The sequence below is a fragment of the Schistocerca piceifrons genome, chromosome 7 (genome assembly GCF_021461385.2).
Source record: "Schistocerca piceifrons isolate TAMUIC-IGC-003096 chromosome 7, iqSchPice1.1, whole genome shotgun sequence".
NCBI classification, from domain to species: Eukaryota; Metazoa; Arthropoda; class Insecta; order Orthoptera; family Acrididae; genus Schistocerca; species Schistocerca piceifrons.
Window position 1 is genome coordinate 80,945,023 of NC_060144.1, and position 19,040 is coordinate 80,964,062.

The 19,040-nt window shown below is 36.6% G+C and overlaps 1 protein-coding gene across 1 annotated transcript in view; it reads right to left on the reverse strand.

Annotated features, from left to right (window-relative positions):
- Positions 1–620: 620 nt before the first annotated feature.
- The window catches only part of LOC124805446 (cationic amino acid transporter 3-like), a 142,121-nt gene continuing 123,701 nt past the window's right edge, over positions 621–19,040 (reverse strand). The window contains exons 11-14 of the mRNA XM_047266008.1: positions 5,681–5,835; positions 5,427–5,593; positions 4,256–4,364; positions 621–742 (exon numbers count right to left, since the gene is read on the reverse strand). Coding sequence (XP_047121964.1) covers positions 630–742; positions 4,256–4,364; positions 5,427–5,593; positions 5,681–5,835 — 544 coding nt within the window. The 3' untranslated portion in view covers positions 621–629. The remainder of the gene's footprint in view (positions 743–4,255; positions 4,365–5,426; positions 5,594–5,680; positions 5,836–19,040) is intronic.

Sequence of the window (19,040 nt, forward strand, 5' to 3'; positions counted from 1 at the left end):
ACTCACCACATAGAGGAGGTACTGACATGCAGACAGGCATGATGAAAAGAAACATTAGAAATATTTTAAGCTTTCTGACGGAGTCCTTCTTCAGAAGCAGAACCCTCACTCATTCATACAACTATTACTCTCTCACACCTGTGTGGCCAGTGTATCAGTGTGTTTGTACTTGTTATGATCTCAGCTTACTTGCAATACGACAACCATAGCTGACTTCTAAGATTGGCATTTTTGGTTCCTCAGTGGGCAGTTGACTTCATTATTCTGTATTGTCATCTTTCACCCCTGTCAACTCTTTAGTTCACTTTTTTGTTTTTGATGATAATGTAGACAAATTTTATCAAAAGTTGTTCTTCCTAGGATGCTATGTTCATCGAAAAGAAAAGCATTTATTTGCAAATGTAACACAATTTAATTGCCTTAGAACACATAGATGATCATTATGGCATATTTGAATTACAATGATACAAGAAGAAAATAAATACATTAGCTTAATATGAACAGAAAAAAATAACATATGCTAATAAATAAATACTGAGAGTATGTGGTCAGTGCATCTTTGACATTATAATGCTAAGTTTGAAATGTTTCTTAGCCAGTCATAATGGTGATGGCAGTCACCATCTACTTTATGTCTTCTGTACCACCACACTATTCCGACTCGTTCTTGGTGAAGTGTTTGAAGTACTCTTCCATTTTTTATAATGGCAGCAAAACCCAAACACAATGTAGATCACTAATCCTAAAAAGAAAGAGCAAGATGCGCACCTTGAACAAATGAAAAAAGTAATTTACTCACACACACACACACACACACACACACACACACAAAGGCACATGTGCGCATTCTGCAGACTTCAGTGTAAAGATAAAGCTGAGAGCTTTGGAAATACTCAGCAGTGTCAGTGAACAGGAAAGAAGGAAGATTGGATTTAATGTCACCTCGAGTGCATTAGAGACAGAGTCAGTGAACTAGACTAGTAATTGTAAACCATCTCAAGGCACCTGAAGCCGCTATCTCTATCAATCAAATTTCAATTGCTTCTTTCACTACTGAGTCCCAGAAATATGAAATCAGGGATAAAATTTTGACATGATCATACACGATACAGTGCTCAGTGTCAATACAGTAGCCACGTTGAGACAGGTGGAAAAGTTTAGTCGGCTTGTATTCACAGCAAGAAACTCTTATTCGATGCTCCATTATTAATATGATGGATAATGATTTGGATAATGCTATGATGATGGTTTTAAGTGAAGGACTTAAATTTGCACCCACACCAAAGGTTTTAGCAATACCGGCTTTCATCAGTGCCATTGAAGAAGCTGTTCGTCCTCTTTCTGTCGAATCAGCAGAAGAGGTAAGATATGAAACTTGCCGAGCAGTTATGAAGGCTCACCCACAAAGGAGTAACATATCAGTGGCAGAGAGGGCTGCACTACGTGAGTTTTTCCAGGATTCTGAGATGGTGGCTCTCCAGCTTATGATTGTGCCAAACATTTAGCGTCCTTATTAAGGCCTCTGGTGGGAAGATACACCCGTCACATATGTAACAGCTGCTGGCCTCCAGATATAAATCAGTGTGTGTTGGTTTTTGGTACACACTGTGGCCAATTGATCCATCTGCTTTCCTCTGGACTAGTATATCCAGAAATGGCAGCTGGCCATTCTTCTCCAGTTCCATGGTGAACTTGATATTAGGGTGGCATGAGTTAAGATGTTCAAGAAACTCATTGAGCCTGTCCACCACCCTGCACAGAAGAATGGGGTTCTGAAGACTTTGGTCCACAGAGCACGTGCCCAGTCAGACCAAGAGAATCTACCTATAGAGATAGAATGTCTCAAAACAGTTTTCTCCAAGAATGGATACACGGACAGACAAATTGAGATGGCACTCCAACCAGCCACGATACCACAGGTTCCTGAAGAAGACAAAGATGAAACAAAGAAGGTGGCATATCTGCCCTATGCTGGCTCTATTTCTGCCAGAATCAGTAGGATCCTCCATAAACACACTATCAAGTGTGTTTTCTGTCCATCCAACAAGATTGGGGGACTGCTGGGGAGTGTCAAAGACGACCGGGGTTACGAAAACCAGGGATTTACAATATACCTTGTCAATGTGGCATGTCCTACATTGGCCAGACGACAAGAACTGCGGAGATCAGGTGCAAAGAACATCAGAGGCACACTAGATTAAGACAAGTGACTAAGTCAGCCATTGCTGAACACTGTCTAGAACTAGATCATGCCATGAAGTATGAGGATACCAAGATTCTAGCACAAACACCCAGATTTTGGGACAGTGTTATAAGAGAATTGATAGAAATTAAAATGGCTGATGATCTTATGAACCGTGACACAGGGTACCAGCTAAGCAGAGCCCGGGGTCCGGCTCTGGAATTGTTAAAGGAGCAACGGGGCCAGCTGCAACACTACACAAACAGAAGAACCAGAGACATGGAGATGGAAAACGAGCCCCTGACGGACTGCCAGGCGCACCAGACTGAAGATGGAACACCCAGAAGTGGGACTGGTGGGCGCGGACCGCAGAGGGAACATCCAGAGCCGCAGCAGACGAAAAACGGAGCGGCAACACTCCAACAGGCTGTGGTGAGCGGGCGCAGACCGCAGGGGGAACGCTTGGTACCCCAGACCGTAGATGAAACCCCCAGGAGCGGGTTTGGTAGGCGCGGACCGCAGAGGGAACACCTAGAACCGCAGCGGACGGAAAACGGAGCAGCAATGCTTCAGTAGGTCGCAGGGAATGGGCGCGGACCACAGAGGAAGCGCCTGCAGCCGTTGGTGGAGGGGAAAGGCCATAGGCATAAATACTGGACCAAGTCCACTCGAGGAGCAGTCTCAGGTCGCACCTGATGAAGGTTATGAGCTACGTGACCGAAATATCGTGCAAGTACGATGCTGATATCCGGCAGAACACCCGACAACCCAAGATGTCAATACACATGTATGTATATGTAGCATAATCTGTGAATGTATTTTAATATATTAACATAGCAACAATGTGTTTTGTCATTTCTGTATCTAATAATCACCATTGTATCAGCACCACACTTGTGCAGAAGTTTGACACCTATTTTCACTTATTACCAGTTTAAAGTGAAGTGTACATTATTGTTGTAAATATTAAACTTTTTTTTGTTTGTTTCAAGTGCTGTATCCTTATGAAATAATTGTTTACTGTGTATTTAATGTTTTATTGTCATCAAAAGCTTTCTAGGCATCGATAGATCAACATTTCTTTGAAACCAAAACTCTACCATTTTTCAATTCTGTAAATAATTTGTGTTACTATTTTGTAACCACAGCTTATTGAACTGACAAGACTGGTAATATTCACACCTGATAGCACCTGCCTTTTCTGTTGGAATTGGAATTACTATATTCTTCTATAGGTCTGAGGGTATTGTGCCTGTCTCAGTAATCTTGCACTCCTGTTGTAATAGTTAGAACGGTCTGAGGAAGTGTAATCTACTTCAGGTTCCTTATTTCGGCTTTGGTCTTTGAGTGCTCTCTCAAATCCTTCTTGCAGTATACCTCCCATCTCATCTTCATTTAATTGCCCTGCCATTTCTATAATATTGTCTTCAAATTTATTTCCATTCTTATAAGTAGGTGTACTATTTGCTAAGACTCTGCATACTTAATCATAGAATCAGCTTACCAATTAACCGAATGTGATATTTTTTCCTTTATAGCTGTTTTCTGGGGACTCACTCACCTTCATCACTCTGGTTTTATCTGTGTTTTGTTTATTAATACACCATGGTGTTGCTGATGTATTCTTGAAGAGACAGCTCTTGTATGTTGTTTTGGTTTCTTGATGATAACATTTGTCCATAAGCATTAATTTTTAGGTCTTATAAACTAGCATATCTGGATTACATTAGATAACCTACTGCAAAAACTAAAAGTAAAACTATTTGCAGCGAATCATTTGTTTGCTGCTCATGTAATGTCTTGCCATATTTAAGATTTTGAAGTTCATATATTTTCAAACTCATACTACTGATTGGAAAAGTCATGACAGCAACAAAACATGTTTAATTTGAAAAATTCGTTTTATAGGGGCCATAACATTAAACTGTGTTTGGAACATTGAAGGGGTATAAGAGATCTGGGAAATGTTTGTTTATTCAGTGGTTTTGTATGTCTATTCTTAAATAAAAAATGTGTAAACATAAGCTGTGTCTGTGATACAGCTACTTGAGTCTACTCTTTTCTATAGCTCACCTTTAAGGGTCCATGCTCCACATTTTATCCATGTCACTCCATCCAGCATCATCATCAAAAATATATTAATGAGGATACCAATAGCTGGAAATAAGGGTACAAATGGAACCTGGAACCAAAAATTTTTATTATCCAAATAGCAAATAAAAGATTGTAGATCTACTTTTTTCTTAAGGAATAACACATCTCCATGCAGCATGGTTTTTGATTAGATTTTAAACGGAAACAACTATTCATCATCTCTTAAAACAAAACCTAATGGAGCAGGCAAACTTAAGTACTAAAATTGTAGCTAAAGTCCCAGAGTCAGTCACTTTTAAATGGTTCATTCACTATATGAAATGAAAAGGTGAATGACAGTAAGTAGGAAGAGTAAACTGTGCATGTGCCAGAGAAATGAGAAAGTCACTTCAAACATCGTCTGTATGTATGACGCTTTAATAAACAAAACTGAGAGGGGGCAACCACTCACCTGCACCTTGTTGATGCACAAGTTACAGATACATGCAAATACACAAATGTAATACTATCTCTTGCACTACAGCTATCGTGCCACTGACTGCTTGTGAGTACATCAATATGCAACACAGTAAGGGTTTGAGCTTCACCTTGGATACTGTCATATAATCCCATGATTGGCAGTAAAAGGTAATGCAACACAGAGAGTTAATTGCACCAAAAAGAAAAAAAAAACAATTTGCACACTTCAAGGAAACAAAATGGCTGGCTGTTACTTACCAGTATATGAGTCAAAAGTTCCAAGTCCTGCTAATAGAAACACTTGAAAGTAGAAAATACTTTTCCAGGCTTTCAGAAGTTGTGTTCCTATCTTGTGGAGGAATGATAAATATGATAGATAAAGTTGGAAAGAAGGAGAAGCTCACTGAGATACCATATTTATAGAGACTCATCTGTTCTGTAAGCTAAGAAAAGTTTTTTCTACATTTTTCTATTGGTGGTACTCGGAAGTTCACCTCCTGAAGATAAATAATAGCCAGAATTGTGCTTCCTTGCATCTCAACATGTAGAGTTACAATATTGTAACATTTTACTACTACATTGGTAGCTATTTTTCAAAGCCTTAATCTTCATTTTGTGCTGAAACCTATGGATGTGATTTGTACATGTATGTCTAGTCTGAATATTTTGCATCTAATGAACTTATTTTTACCTTGTAGGTTACTGTAGCCTGTGAAGTAGGCTGAATTCCAATGGAAACCATTATGCATATCATACAAAATAACAGGATTACTAGACCAGTTATTGCTAGTGGATCAGCTGCTCCAATAGATGATCTTGCCTGAATAACAAGTTGTGATACTAGTACACACAAAACAACTGTAATAAGAAAATAATAAAACACTTCAGTAATAGTAAAGCTCTCCTAATTTCATTCATTCATGTGGCATATATAGTTTGACTTACTGTATAGAATAATTTCAGATGTCACAATAAATGTAGACAATTTTGTTGGCTTTTTCAACTTTTCAGTGTTCATAATTTGTTTCACAATGTCTTTGATATGAAAGTGATCATCTTCATGTTCTGTTTCTGTGTATTTATCAGCATCTTTTGCATACCTGTAAATCCCATAAGCACATTATCATTTCACAAATAAGTATCCAGTATCAAATATCTAAACCTATGTTTCATAGCCCATTGATTAAATCGAGTGCAAATACATTTCATTAAATGCTAAGTATATAAAATCTCAGGGATGAAGTGACAACAGCTGAATTGAAATAATGATTGAACAACCAAACAATGGATGGTCATTATTGTTTGCTGTAATCACAGAAGCAGAGTTATATTAAAGAAAAAGTAGGACTTTGCCACAACAGTTGAATTCATGTGGAGGCTCTTGTTGAAAATATCCACATTTCATAACAGCAAATATCATTTATGATTCATAGGAAGACCTCATCTAACCATTTCAATGTACCAACTGTTAATCCAATATGATACACTGAAAAACATGCAAGAATTTCACGTTCGCCTGCATGTCGAGGCATGGATGTACTGGCAACAAACTTCTTTTTTTTTTGGGGGGGGGGGGGGGGGGGGGGGTTGACTTTAATTCAGAATACATCAGTGGTTGTATGTTCATTAAATAATGCAGTGATTAGTATGGTGATCCACAGACATTTTCATGCAGTATGATACTATTGGGTAGCCTTCAATGTCTATGGACTTTTACTGAAATATCATGAAATTCAATATCCTGGAATGCATGTATAGCCTCCTGCAGATAACATAATGGCATCAGAAAATAGTGTTGCAATATGTGATGATGTATGATGTAGTTTATAAAGTTGAACTTCAACATTAAAAGAAAATGGAGAAGAAGAAGGGGGAGAAGGTCATCACGAGGAATAGCAATGTAAGAGGGGAGTCGTTTACTGGTCTGCCCTGCAGTGCTGTCACCTTATGTATGCACGCTTGCTGATGAACTGCAAGAAATGTGGTATAAACTGCACAGAGGATAAAAAGGTATAGCGAAAGTGCACTGAAGAGACCAGCAGTGTTTCTCAGTTGAGTTGACACTGAATACAAAATAATAGAACCTTGCTCTGCTGTAGGGTACAGCTGCCACATAGCTGAGGTCAGCAGCACTTGTGATCTTAGTGCAGTCAATATAAAGTGTGTAGCTTGTAGAAGTTTTCTTGGGAGTTTTGCCATGCACCGAGGGAAGCGGTATAAAGAGCACAGTAGTGATGAAGAGAATGGAAATGTGTGGGGAGAGACAGCATTGATGGCACCTTCACCCATCATACTGATGTATTCCTATAATATATAACTGGGCCACTCAAAGTTCGACTTGACAGAACATGATAGATAGCATTTCATAGGCTTTACTATAATTGCAATACAGTGGCTTAAAATAGAAATAAATGATTGTAGCTCCATCATAAGTTACATTGAGAAGTATCTATTTTTTTATTTCTTGATAAAAAGTCAAGTTGTGGACCTATATTTCATCTGCAGTATGCTGCAAGTTCATAAACAGCAGCTTAAATTACACAATAGCTGAGAGTTTTCCATTACCATTGAAAAATTCCAATTCAGTTAATATGGTCTACAAGGGGTGCTTGAAAAGACCGTGCAAAAATAAAAACTACTTACGTGTTTGGGGTAAACCTTTTTTATTTCTTGGCATACTCTGCTATTAGACTTATACAATTTGTCCAATGCTGTTCTAATTTGTTGACCCCTTCCGAATAATAGCAATTGTCCAAGTCTGCAAAATAGCTATCAGTTGCTGCAATCACCTCCCTGTTTGAATAAAATCTTTGTCCTGCCAGCCATTTCTTCAAATTAGGGGAACAAACAGTAGTCCAAGGGAGCCAAGTCTGGAGAACAGGGGGGGATGTGAAACGAGTTGGAGTCCTATTTCCAATAATTTTGTGACCGCAACTGCTGAGGTGAGTGCTGGCGCATTGTCGTGTCAGAAAAGGACTTTTTTGTGGTCCAATTGCCGGCGTTTTCTTGCAGCTTGGTTTTCAAATAGTCAAATAACAATGAATAATATGTACCTGTAATATTTTTACCCTTTTCCAGATAGTTGATGAGGATTGTCCCTTGCAAATCCCAAAAGACAGTCACCATAACCTTTCCAGCCGAAGGAATGGTCTTCGCCATTTTTGGTGCAGATTCTCCCTTGGTAACCCATTGTTTAGATTGTTGTTTGGTCTCAGGAGTATAGTCATGTATCCATGTTTCATCCACAGTGATGAAATGACACTTAAAGTCCTATGGATTCTTCCTGAACGGCTGCAAACCATCCTTGCAACACTTCACACGATTCCGTTTTTGGTAAAGCGTGAGTAATCGCGTAACCCATCTTGTGGATAGCTTTCTCATGTCCAAATGTTTATGCAAAATATTATGTACCCATTCATTCAAGATGCCCACAGCACTAGCAAATCTCATGCACCTTAACTCTTCTGTCATCATATCATGGATTTTATCAATGATTTCTGGAGTCGTAACCTCCACAGGGCATCCAAAAGCTTCAGCATCACTTGTGCCCATATGCCCACTCCAAAAATTTTGAAACCACTTATAAACTGTAATGTTTATCAAGCTTCTCTTTAGTCTCCTGAGGCGTTTTGCCTTTCATAAAGTAATGTTTAGTCACCACATGAAATTCTTTTTCGTCCATTTTTTGACAATCACTCGACTTCCTTGATTCACACGAATGCTAAACACAAAGAAATAGACCAATATGGCTGAAACTTGGTGTGCATTCTTTCCAAAGATGCTACCAAATAAACATGACCTTGATATGTGCCGGTGGTGCCATCTCTCTGACTTTGCACAGACTTTTCAAATGCCCCTCGTATATTAACAACCTGCTATGATTAGACTTTTTTGGCAAAAGATATGCATTAATACTGACACCATTTAGTAAGCACCAGAAGTTTTAATTCTGTTCTGATTTGCTAACACAATGAAAGCCCTTCCGTATAAATTGCACACCACAGCACGTTCTTTATATACCCAGAAGACAGCAACACAGTAAAAGTAATGCCATGACCAGCTGATTTTGTGCCGCTGTATTAATTTTGGTTCAGATGGTGGTGGAGTTCATATTCATTTCTCAGTTGTTACTCTGTTATTATACAAACTTAAAATGCACCTCTCAAGTGTAAATGTCAGGCGGTCCTCTATAAATGGTGAGTGGCAGTAAAATTGTTTTGAGAAAGCACAGTACAGAGACATCCATGTTCAAATGTGTTACTTATTTATAGTAATGAATAAGAAAATAAATTTAGCCTGTTGAAATGCAATTATTCAATGATTTGTTAAGGATGGCAGTGTCTGTAAACAGAACATGATGTCTTTAGCTTTCAATCGACAAAAGGGGTGGGGGTGGGTGAGGTGAAACTTCTAAGAACAACTTTACAATGTATGCTGACCAACATGTACTGATCACAAGAATGAACTGAAGCTCAGCATGACATTGGCAAGTTAAAGAAGGAAACTTTTTTTTATTGTTACTTACATGTTCCATTGATTTTGCATTGTGATGACATGCAATTTTTGTCACTTTTAGTATGGGTAAAACTAATTTTTCAGTCATTATAAAGTGGTAAGTCAATGCCAGTATGCCTTCATGTGTTTATTTTTTATCTCCTCATATAATTTTGTGATCAGCAAAAATTTAAGTGTGGTTTTACCTGGCAACTCATATCTGCTATTTAAGGCATGAACAAAATTTTTCAAACCTTGTTGGTCAGAAGTTCTGTATGGCAGCATATCAATAGTGATCAGTTGTACATAAAGAGACTCAAGTTCTCTCTTTACTTTTGAAATGGCATCGTACAATTGACTTCTGTTAAAATAATGTTTTATAGAGCTTCTTGATTTTTTTTTAGTTGCACCTCTTGTACTTGATCTAGCTCACTAGTTGATCCCTCACCACGATTCTCTAGTTTTGCACCATGCTTTCTTTAAGTGGTCTCTAAAATGAGTTATGGTGACTGTGATCTTTGTCTCACTGCTGCTGATGACAGCGATTCAACAGTTGTGGAATGAGAGTTGCATGATGAAGAATAATGGGTGGTTGTGTCACATTTAAAAAACGAAATAAATACTGGAGAAACCATTGTTGACACATTGAGGTCACCTCCTACAAAACCCCAAAGAGCTAGAAGCTTTAGGGGCAGAATTCTTCCTCATAATGGTCGAAAAATTATTATTCAGGTCTCAGAATCCTGTAAACTTGAAAAAATAAAAAATAAAATAAAAATATTGGTGAGCTAATTCATCCACTTCACAAGTTTCAAACAAGAGGTTTCATCATTAATATGCAAGAGCTTAAGAAATATCTACAGGATTAGGAGCTTTTATAAAAACATTCCTGGACAGTCACCAGTAAGTCTTGGCAAGATGATAGTTTTGTCTCACATCCACCGAAACATTCACATTTCACCTGAATGACTTGTGAATATGCATTGCAGTACTGTGAAAGCAGAGAGCATGTAGATACAACTGTACAATTTAATGATTATGTCCAGCTATCATCAAAATAAAAAATATGACACTCGATAAGTTTGCTTTTACTATATTCAATTTTGCGGGAACTGGTGCATCCTTGAAGACACAAACTCCACTAACTGAACACAAAACAGGTAACCAATGTATGAATGATATTTGTGCTTCTACAAAAGCAGAAGTCAAGCAGTGGCACTAGCATTGCATCATTGTTTTGTGTTTCCGAATCACTTTATACATTAACATTTACAACTGAAAACATTTAAAAGTGCAATGTGGACTCAGCAACAGAAGATTACAATAGTGTGTTTAATTAATAATGATAATGATAAAATTTATTTTAAAATGCATTATGCGCTACAATCACAAACACTTAACAAATCTTTAAAATGACATTTTTTCCTCTACTAACCACATTGTATTAAAACAGTGTTATTTTCATTTGCATTCCTTGTTACAAGCTCATGCATTTGACGATGACTGTCTGTATAAGTCTCATTCATGAATGCACATTATTTACGTGCGTAATTTTTACCATAAGCATCTGATCAGTACGAAATGTGCACGACCATGATTTTTCATGACTGGAAGACAAATAAGAAAATCCCCTCTCACACATCCTCCCCCCACACCGACCAATCTATTAACAACATACATTTATAAACAGCACATACTGGCTGAGGCACCACAATATTTGACATTAACTAAATACCACCATGCAATCTACTTTTCCTCTGCACTCTACACACTATGGAGGTAATAGGATCTGACAATTTTTCACATGTCAGTTGAAGAAGAATTGCATAATAAATTATACGACTATTGATAGTTAAGCCGGACTACCGATAGTGGTGATAGTGCAGACGCTATTGGTTAATCGATATTTATCGATGTTTAAGTAACACTACTCTCCGCCTTGCGCCTAAGCTGGATTCTGGAATATTGAGATAGATGTAGATTCTGAATGAAATACATTTTGCTGTTAAGAGGCCAAGATGTAAAGCCTTCAGTGACCACCATAGCAGATTCTATTTGAAAAATCTGTGTTAGAATCCAAAGAATTACTGGTTGTATGTAAAGGCTGTCAGTGGCACCAAAGTCAAGACTCCAGACACTCAAGGGTGACACAGTAACTGAAATTCAGGGAAGCAAAGCAAAAAGCAGAAATGCTGAATTCTGTTTACAAATGTTTCTTTACTAAAGAAGATATAGCAATAGTAATCCACTTTACTTTTCATATAACTGCAAAGATGAGTGATATTGTTTTTAAAGTTGATTGTGTTGAGAAACAGCTAAAATCACACAAGGATGAAGGAACAATGGAAACTATGTCAGATTCTATGCATAATTTGCAGCTGAGTTAGCTCCCCTTTTGAACTATAACATAACACAGACTCCTTGAACAAAAAAGAGCCCAGAAGGGTAACGTAAGTTACCTACAAAACTGCCAGTCAGAAATGCTTTTTTTGCTGTTGCCAAACTACATTTTATGTGTTCTTCACTCCACCCATCATCAGCTACTTTTCTGTTCAATTAGTAAAGCTCTACAACTAGTAGTGTCTCACGGTCGTCTTTCAAGACACACTCTGTTAAACTGTTCTTCCAAGTCCTTTGCCGTCTTTGACAGAATTACAATGTCATCTAGAAATTGTAAAGTTTTTATTTCTTCTCCCTCAACTTTAATTACCATTTCATTTTTATCCTTTGTTTCCTTTACTACTTGCACATTGTCAAGATAGAATAATATCATCGATAAGCTACAAACCCTGTCTCACTCTCTTCTCAACTACTGTTTCCCTTTCATGTCCTTCAGCTCTTGTAACTGCAGTCTGGCCCCTGTACAAGCTGTTGATAACTTTCTGTTCCCTGTATTTTATCTCTGCTACCTTCAAAATTTCAAAAACTTTGTTGAGTAAACAAATATTATGAACATCCTATTGCCCTTCTTCAATCTATCCTCTAAGATAATGCACTGGGTTAGTACTGCCTTGAATGTTGCTACATTCTGCAGAACCAAAACTAATCTTCCCCCATATCAGCTTCTGCCAGTTTTTACATTCTTCAGTAAATAATACATGTCAATATTTTGCAACCACAACTTATTAAAATATTGATTCAGTAGTAAATACACCTGTTAGCACCTGCCTTCCTTGGCATTAGAATTATTACATGCTTCCTTAAGCATGAGAATATTTCACATATCTCACATATCTTGCTCATCATGTGGAATAATTTTTCATGGCTTACTCTTCCAAGTATCTTGCTCATCATGTGGAATAATTTTTCATGGCTTACTCTTCCAAGTATCTCAACAATTATGAAGGATGATGATGATGATAGGTTTGTGGGGCCCTCAACTGCGCGGACATTGGCGTATGTACAAAGTCCCAATTTTTACACAGTCCAATTTTTTCATACTCCAATGTAGCCACTGTCATGAGTGATGATGATGAAATGATGAGGACAGCACAAACACCCAGTCTTCGGGCAGAGAAAATTCCCAACCTGGCCGGGAATTGAACCCGGGACTCTGTGATCCAGAGACAGCAACGCTAGCCACTAAACAACGAGCTGCGGACAACAAGGAATATCATTTATTGCATGGGCCTTGTTTCCACTTAGGTCTTTTAGTGTTCTGCCAAATTCTTCTCACAGTATCATATCTCCCAACTTACTTTCACCTTCTTCCTCTTATTTTTCTGTGGTGTTGTCCTCAAGTTTGTTTCATTTCTATAGAATCTCTGTATATTGTTTCAGCCTCCATTTCTTTGCTTAGTACTGGCTTGCCATCTGAGCTCTTGATATTCATAGAGCTGTTTCTCTTTAATTTTCCTATAGGCAATTTCTATTTTCCCCTAGTAATGCATGATCCCATGGCCTTGCATTTTTCGCTGCCCATTACTGCTGACCCATTTTACATTTTCTTTCAATCTCATGTTTTAGAAGTCTGAATTCCCTTTCATTTGCTTTGTTTACTGTTTTATATATATATTTTCTCCTTTATAGTCAGTCAAATTCTATATCACGTACCTAATTATACATCCAAGGATTTCTACTAGGCTGTGTGTTTTTCCCTATGTGATCGTCTGCTGCCTTTATTACTTTGTCTCTCAAAGCTACTCACTCATCTTTCATTGTTTTCATTTCCATGTTTCAGGCCCACATTGACTAATGCCCTCTCTGAAACTCTCAACAATTGCTGGTTCTGTAAATTTATCTAGGTCTCATCTCTTACAATTCATACCTTTTTGTAATTTCTTCAGTTTTAATCAGCAGTTCATAATCAATAAATTAAGGTTATATTCCACATTTGCTCCTGGATCTGATTTCAAACTCTGGCCCCTGTTGTCCTACTATTTTTCCTTCTCTTCCTTTTCTTGCTGTTGAGTTCCAGTCACCAGTCACAATTAAAGTTTCCTCTCCCTTAACTATCTGAATAATTTCCTTTATATCATCATACATTCTTCAATCTCTTCTTCATCTTCTGAGCTTGTTGACATATACTATTGTGGTGGGTGTTGGTTACATATTGTAATGAGACACCCTTTTCTAACATAATCTTTATTTTATAGAAAAAATTGATACCAAGTAACTTGTATAGGTGAACATTATCTCCGCTGTTTAAGATTTTGTATATGATGTATTATATTTCAGGCTAAAATGTATAAAAGGTAATTGGTGAGTATGGTTGGAATTATTCTTCTATTAGAAATATTTGAAATTACGAAATATCTGGCATACTTTAAATTCCTAGTATTATTTACACACTCTAAAGCTAATTACTAAATTTATTTCTGGATTCATTTACGAAGTGCCTTAGTAAAAAATCTTCTTTTGTCAAGAAAGTTTGTGAACCCTTTTGCTTTGAAAGCTCTTTGGAATATTGTGAGTACCACAAAATGTAAGTAGTAGTAGGCATGCCTCTGATGGAAGCGGACTTATCTCTAATTTTGTCAACAACAATGTTAATTTGTGTCCTGAAATGGAGATTGTGAAGTCAGTGTGATATGGAAGAATGGGATAAAATAAAAAAAAAGTCATAGCAACAGAAAGAATTTCATCAATTATTCAGTTCAACGCGAACCCAAAAATCAGAATTTCAGCCTCAGTACCCATAGACACGAGAACTGCAGCCATCAACAATGAGAAAATGAAGATAAGTAAAAAGTTTTTCTTTTGTGTATCTTACACCTCTCAAAGCTTTTGAAACTTTTGAAGAGACAGGAAAATTTAATGTTGATGTGTGTGAGGGTAAGATTACAAGTTTAGGTGTCAGCTATGATCAGTTGACTGATAATGAAGTCTTGTCTGTTGCAGAAGAAGAAAGGGCAGTGATTTGTATCATTTCCAGTTTTTATATACATACGGAAACTCCAGTCACTCGACAAAAGAAGACCTGAGAGCCGCCCAACAAAGTTGTATCAACAATGACGAGATACTATCAACAGTGACGGACTGGATGAATTGAAAGAGGAGTTTACAACTATGACGAGGGACATCAATAAGAAAAAAAGACAAGTACAAACTATTTGTGATTTCCCCCCCTCGTGTGATTGCTAGGAAAATTAATAGATATGAGGGTAGCAGTGGTGAAGTGAAGCTGTAGGACCCAGACTAGACATGTTTTAACCAAGTGAAAGTGTAGTCAGCAAAGAAACAGTGAAAATCGATATTTTGCAGTTGGTTTTAGCAAAATGAGAGGAAATGAAAATGGATAATAATAACAAATTTAGTGCAGTTAATGATCAGTTAACTGAAAAATTTACCTCACTACAAGGACAATTAAATGACCTGAAAACTGGAAACAATGGTAAAATGGACAGGGTACCACACTAAATAGACCAACTTAGTAATCAGATTTCGGAGCTAAATAATGGGTTGTCAGATGGATTAAAAAGTGTGAATGAAAAAATCAATGTCTTAGAAAACAAATTTATTATCTTGGAAAATGAGTTAGTTGCCCAATCTGCAAGTCAGTAGAGGAATGTTAATATCAGAGTTCAACAGAAGGCCATAGAGGAAAGAAATTCAACAGAACTTTAGTAGTTTAGATAAAAAAATTTTAAATGTTGAAAACGGTATGCTAACTAATGTAAATGTTTTAGATTAAAAAATTTCAGAAGTTCAGGAAAACTGAATTTACAAAAATCTTTATTCAAAAAATGGAACTGCATGGTCCAACATTCCAATCGAAAGTTTTCCATCAGACAATTTACATCCAGTAAATTTCCTGCACCACTGAAGAGAAAGTTTTGTGTCATACATGTGTGACAATCAAAAAATTAAATTTGTTAAAAGATGTCTTGAAGGCAAAGCTCCATCTTGGGTGAATCTAAATTTAAGTCAGTGGGAGACATACCAAAGTTTTAAAAAAAGTTTTTTAAATAAATTTTGGTTGCAAGCTGAACAGGGGAGAATTAAAAGTGAATTTCCGAATGGTCCAAATTATAGTACTCTGAAAGAGTATTGTAAGAATCAACTTAAGAAATTAACACCTCTTGACAAACCATTTGACAAAATGATATTGACTGATGCACTAAAAAGACTACCAGAAAGGTTTCAGTGGGATTTAATACATGGACCTGACGATTGCCTTGAACAATGGCAGATGATAATTGAAATGATAGAAACCATAATCACAATAACTACAGAAATAGAGATAGTGGTAACTTCTATCAGGGTCAAAATGATAATGTAGACAAAAATTTTGAACATCACCACAAGAGGAATAATGGTCAATTTAATAGAAGAAATAATCACAGATATAACTATTCAAAAAATGGCACTCCACCTCAATGAAGGTCAGAGTTTTGGGGCAAGGAAACACTACAACAGCATGCCCAATTTACATCTGCAATTAGACAATAATAACAGTGTTAATAATGTGGCACAGGTATCTGAAGTTGAACAGAAGGAATATCAGATTTCTCATTTATGTTTTGATCAAAAGTTTTGGAATATTATGTTTAATTACAGTGATGTAGATAGTAGCCACAAACCAGAATGTGAGAGTAATGAGAATTTTGATGTAGTGTGTACTAATTATTTCTTCTCTTGGTCAGACAGCAGTGTTATTGATGTATGCAAAACAGGTGATGACTTAATTGGATCTGAATTACGTGGTATTTTTGATGTAGATGTGAATGAGAACTGTGAAATTTCTGCGGTTGGTAAGTCTGAGACTCGTAGCTTATTGCAAATGAATGTAGGTGAGGTATGTGACTTTGATAGTGATGAGACTTGTGTAGTTCATGATGTTATTGATGAAGTAATTTTGGAAGAATATGAGGATGATCAGTATCAGGTGTTTGTGAAGTTTAAGAATAATGAAGTTTCAGATTAGTTTGTGAATACAGATAAGGTAGGTGATGTATGTTATGATGTAAGTGAGAATCATGGTATACCAGTTGAGTCAAAGCAGTTTCTCATTAATGTCATGCAGAGTAATGATCCAAAGAGTAAAGGTGTGTTTTGGCTATGATAATGCATTCATTATGCTGTCCATAGTAGCTTACCCACAATTCTCTTCCAACAATACACATGTTCTGATTTTGTGTTCATAACTCTACATTGACCTGACCCAAAATCCTGTTCCTCCTGCTATCACATTTACTAATTCCCACTATATCTAACTTCAACCTATCTATTTCACTTTTTAAATTATCTAGCTTACCTGCGCAATTAAAAGATCTGACATTCCATGTTATGACCTGTAGAGCGTCAGTTTTAAACACAGTTTTGATTTTCCTGATGACAGCATCGTCTTGAGTAGTCCTAGGCCTGTGATCCAAATGGATTCATTAAAATAATAATAATAATGGCTGTAATTTCCCCTTTCTTTATTCCTTTTGCAGTACCAGCACAGCAAGGTCATGTTGGCTTATGTTACAAGGCCAGATCATTGAAATTGTTGCCCCTGCTATTACTAAAAAGCCTACTGCCCTTCTTCAGGAACCACATGTCATTCCGACCTCTCCATATAAATCACTCCATGATGTATTGCACTAATCACACTGTACATATGTACAAAGTAACTTAAAATAAAAAAAATTGAGTATGTAAAGCTTCCAATCTTACACACATCAGTGGAAGAATGCTGCTGATTTTTTTGTTACACCATTCACATTTTGTTTACTGTTTACTTTTACTTCCTTTTAGTGTAAGTGTATTGAAGACTTACTGACAGGAAACAGCTGTTGGTACTCTCTAAAATGCAAATCTTATTTCACTTTTACTTTCTTTACTCACAGTAGCAACAAGGATTTGTAGTCTTATTGCAATGGTAATCAGATAGTTTAGGATACTAAATAATCATGTATACTCATTCATTTAACTATTCACTTATCATACTGTCTAAATCCCATCATGAAAAAGAACCTTTAGAAATGTTGCATCATTGGGCCAAGCACCAAACCTGTGGTAATAAAATGTTTAATGCATCCTGACTCCAAATTTAGTTTCATTCTTGTGGCATTATTTGTTATTGCGTTCTTCCGTTTTGTTGTTGTTAAGCTATTACCACATCCACACAAGATGAAAGCTTTTAACACTGTACCATTTTAATTTTCTTAGTAGAACTTTATTGTCTACATAAATAAAGGCTTTGGCAAGATGGTAATTTCTGTCATTTATTATTATTTGAATTGAGTTCATGAGGTTATATGTTGCATCCGGAGTGGAAAAGCCTTTACAGAAACTAAACTGAGTTGTTGTCAAGAGGTTATTCTCAGACAGATGGTTCAGTACTCTGTTGTAAGTGATTTTCTCAAAAATTTTTGAGAACACAAGAAGGAGAGAATTTGAGCTGTAATTAGAGATTGAGTGCTTATCTCAACTTTGGTATATTGGGACTACTGTGCCATACACCAACCTCTCCAAAAATTCACTTTGATTTGTTGTATGGTTACAAAGGTATCCCAAGAATGGTGCTACCAAATTGGCAAAAGATTTTAGAACTTTGGCAGAGATACTATCATAAGCAGTAAGTTACTACTTTTTAGTCACCTAATGATATTTATAATCTCTCTTAACAGATGAGTTGGCAAAACTGATATATAGTGGTGGAGTATTTATTGCCTGTCTTAATAAGCTTATTGGATCTGCTTTCAATGGACCATCATTTGTCCCCATGTTTTCAGCTACTGTTAGGAAGAATTCATTGAAATTATAGAAAATCATCCTATTTCATATCAATTGCCACCCTGCTACTGTCATCTAGGAGTTAAATATCATTTGCTTCTTGAGTTTATTCATATTGTGCCTATTCATACATCAAATTGTCCTTTCTTTGTTATTGGAATTTTGACTTTTTTGCGCCCAGTGCATGAATTTTTCCTGTTTGATAACTTTTTGAAGAATTTTGCAGTACTGCTTGTAGTGAATTTTAAAGTCTTCATTAGATCTAGTCCTTTGTATTAAACAAATCTCTCTCTTCAATGCATTAAATAAATTTCTCTCTTCATTGTACAAGAACTTTGATCCCAGATGTTAGCTAACATTTTTCTTAGCTCCCACTGTTCATGTCCTTTAACCATTGTAAAGAAAAACTGGATTAATAATGTTGTAAGAATATTATTAAAAATAATTAATTTTCTCATCTGCTGTGTGCACTTAGTAAATTTCTTCTGATTCTGTCAATTCTCCCAGAGTAGTGTGAACTGAGTCAGCATTTACAATTTTTTGAACATTATTTTTCCTGTGATTCTTGAAGTTTTCCTGGCATACTGAATGTTTGATGAGATTTTGGTATTGCAGCCGGATCACGTTGACTTCTTGTCATGATATTTTG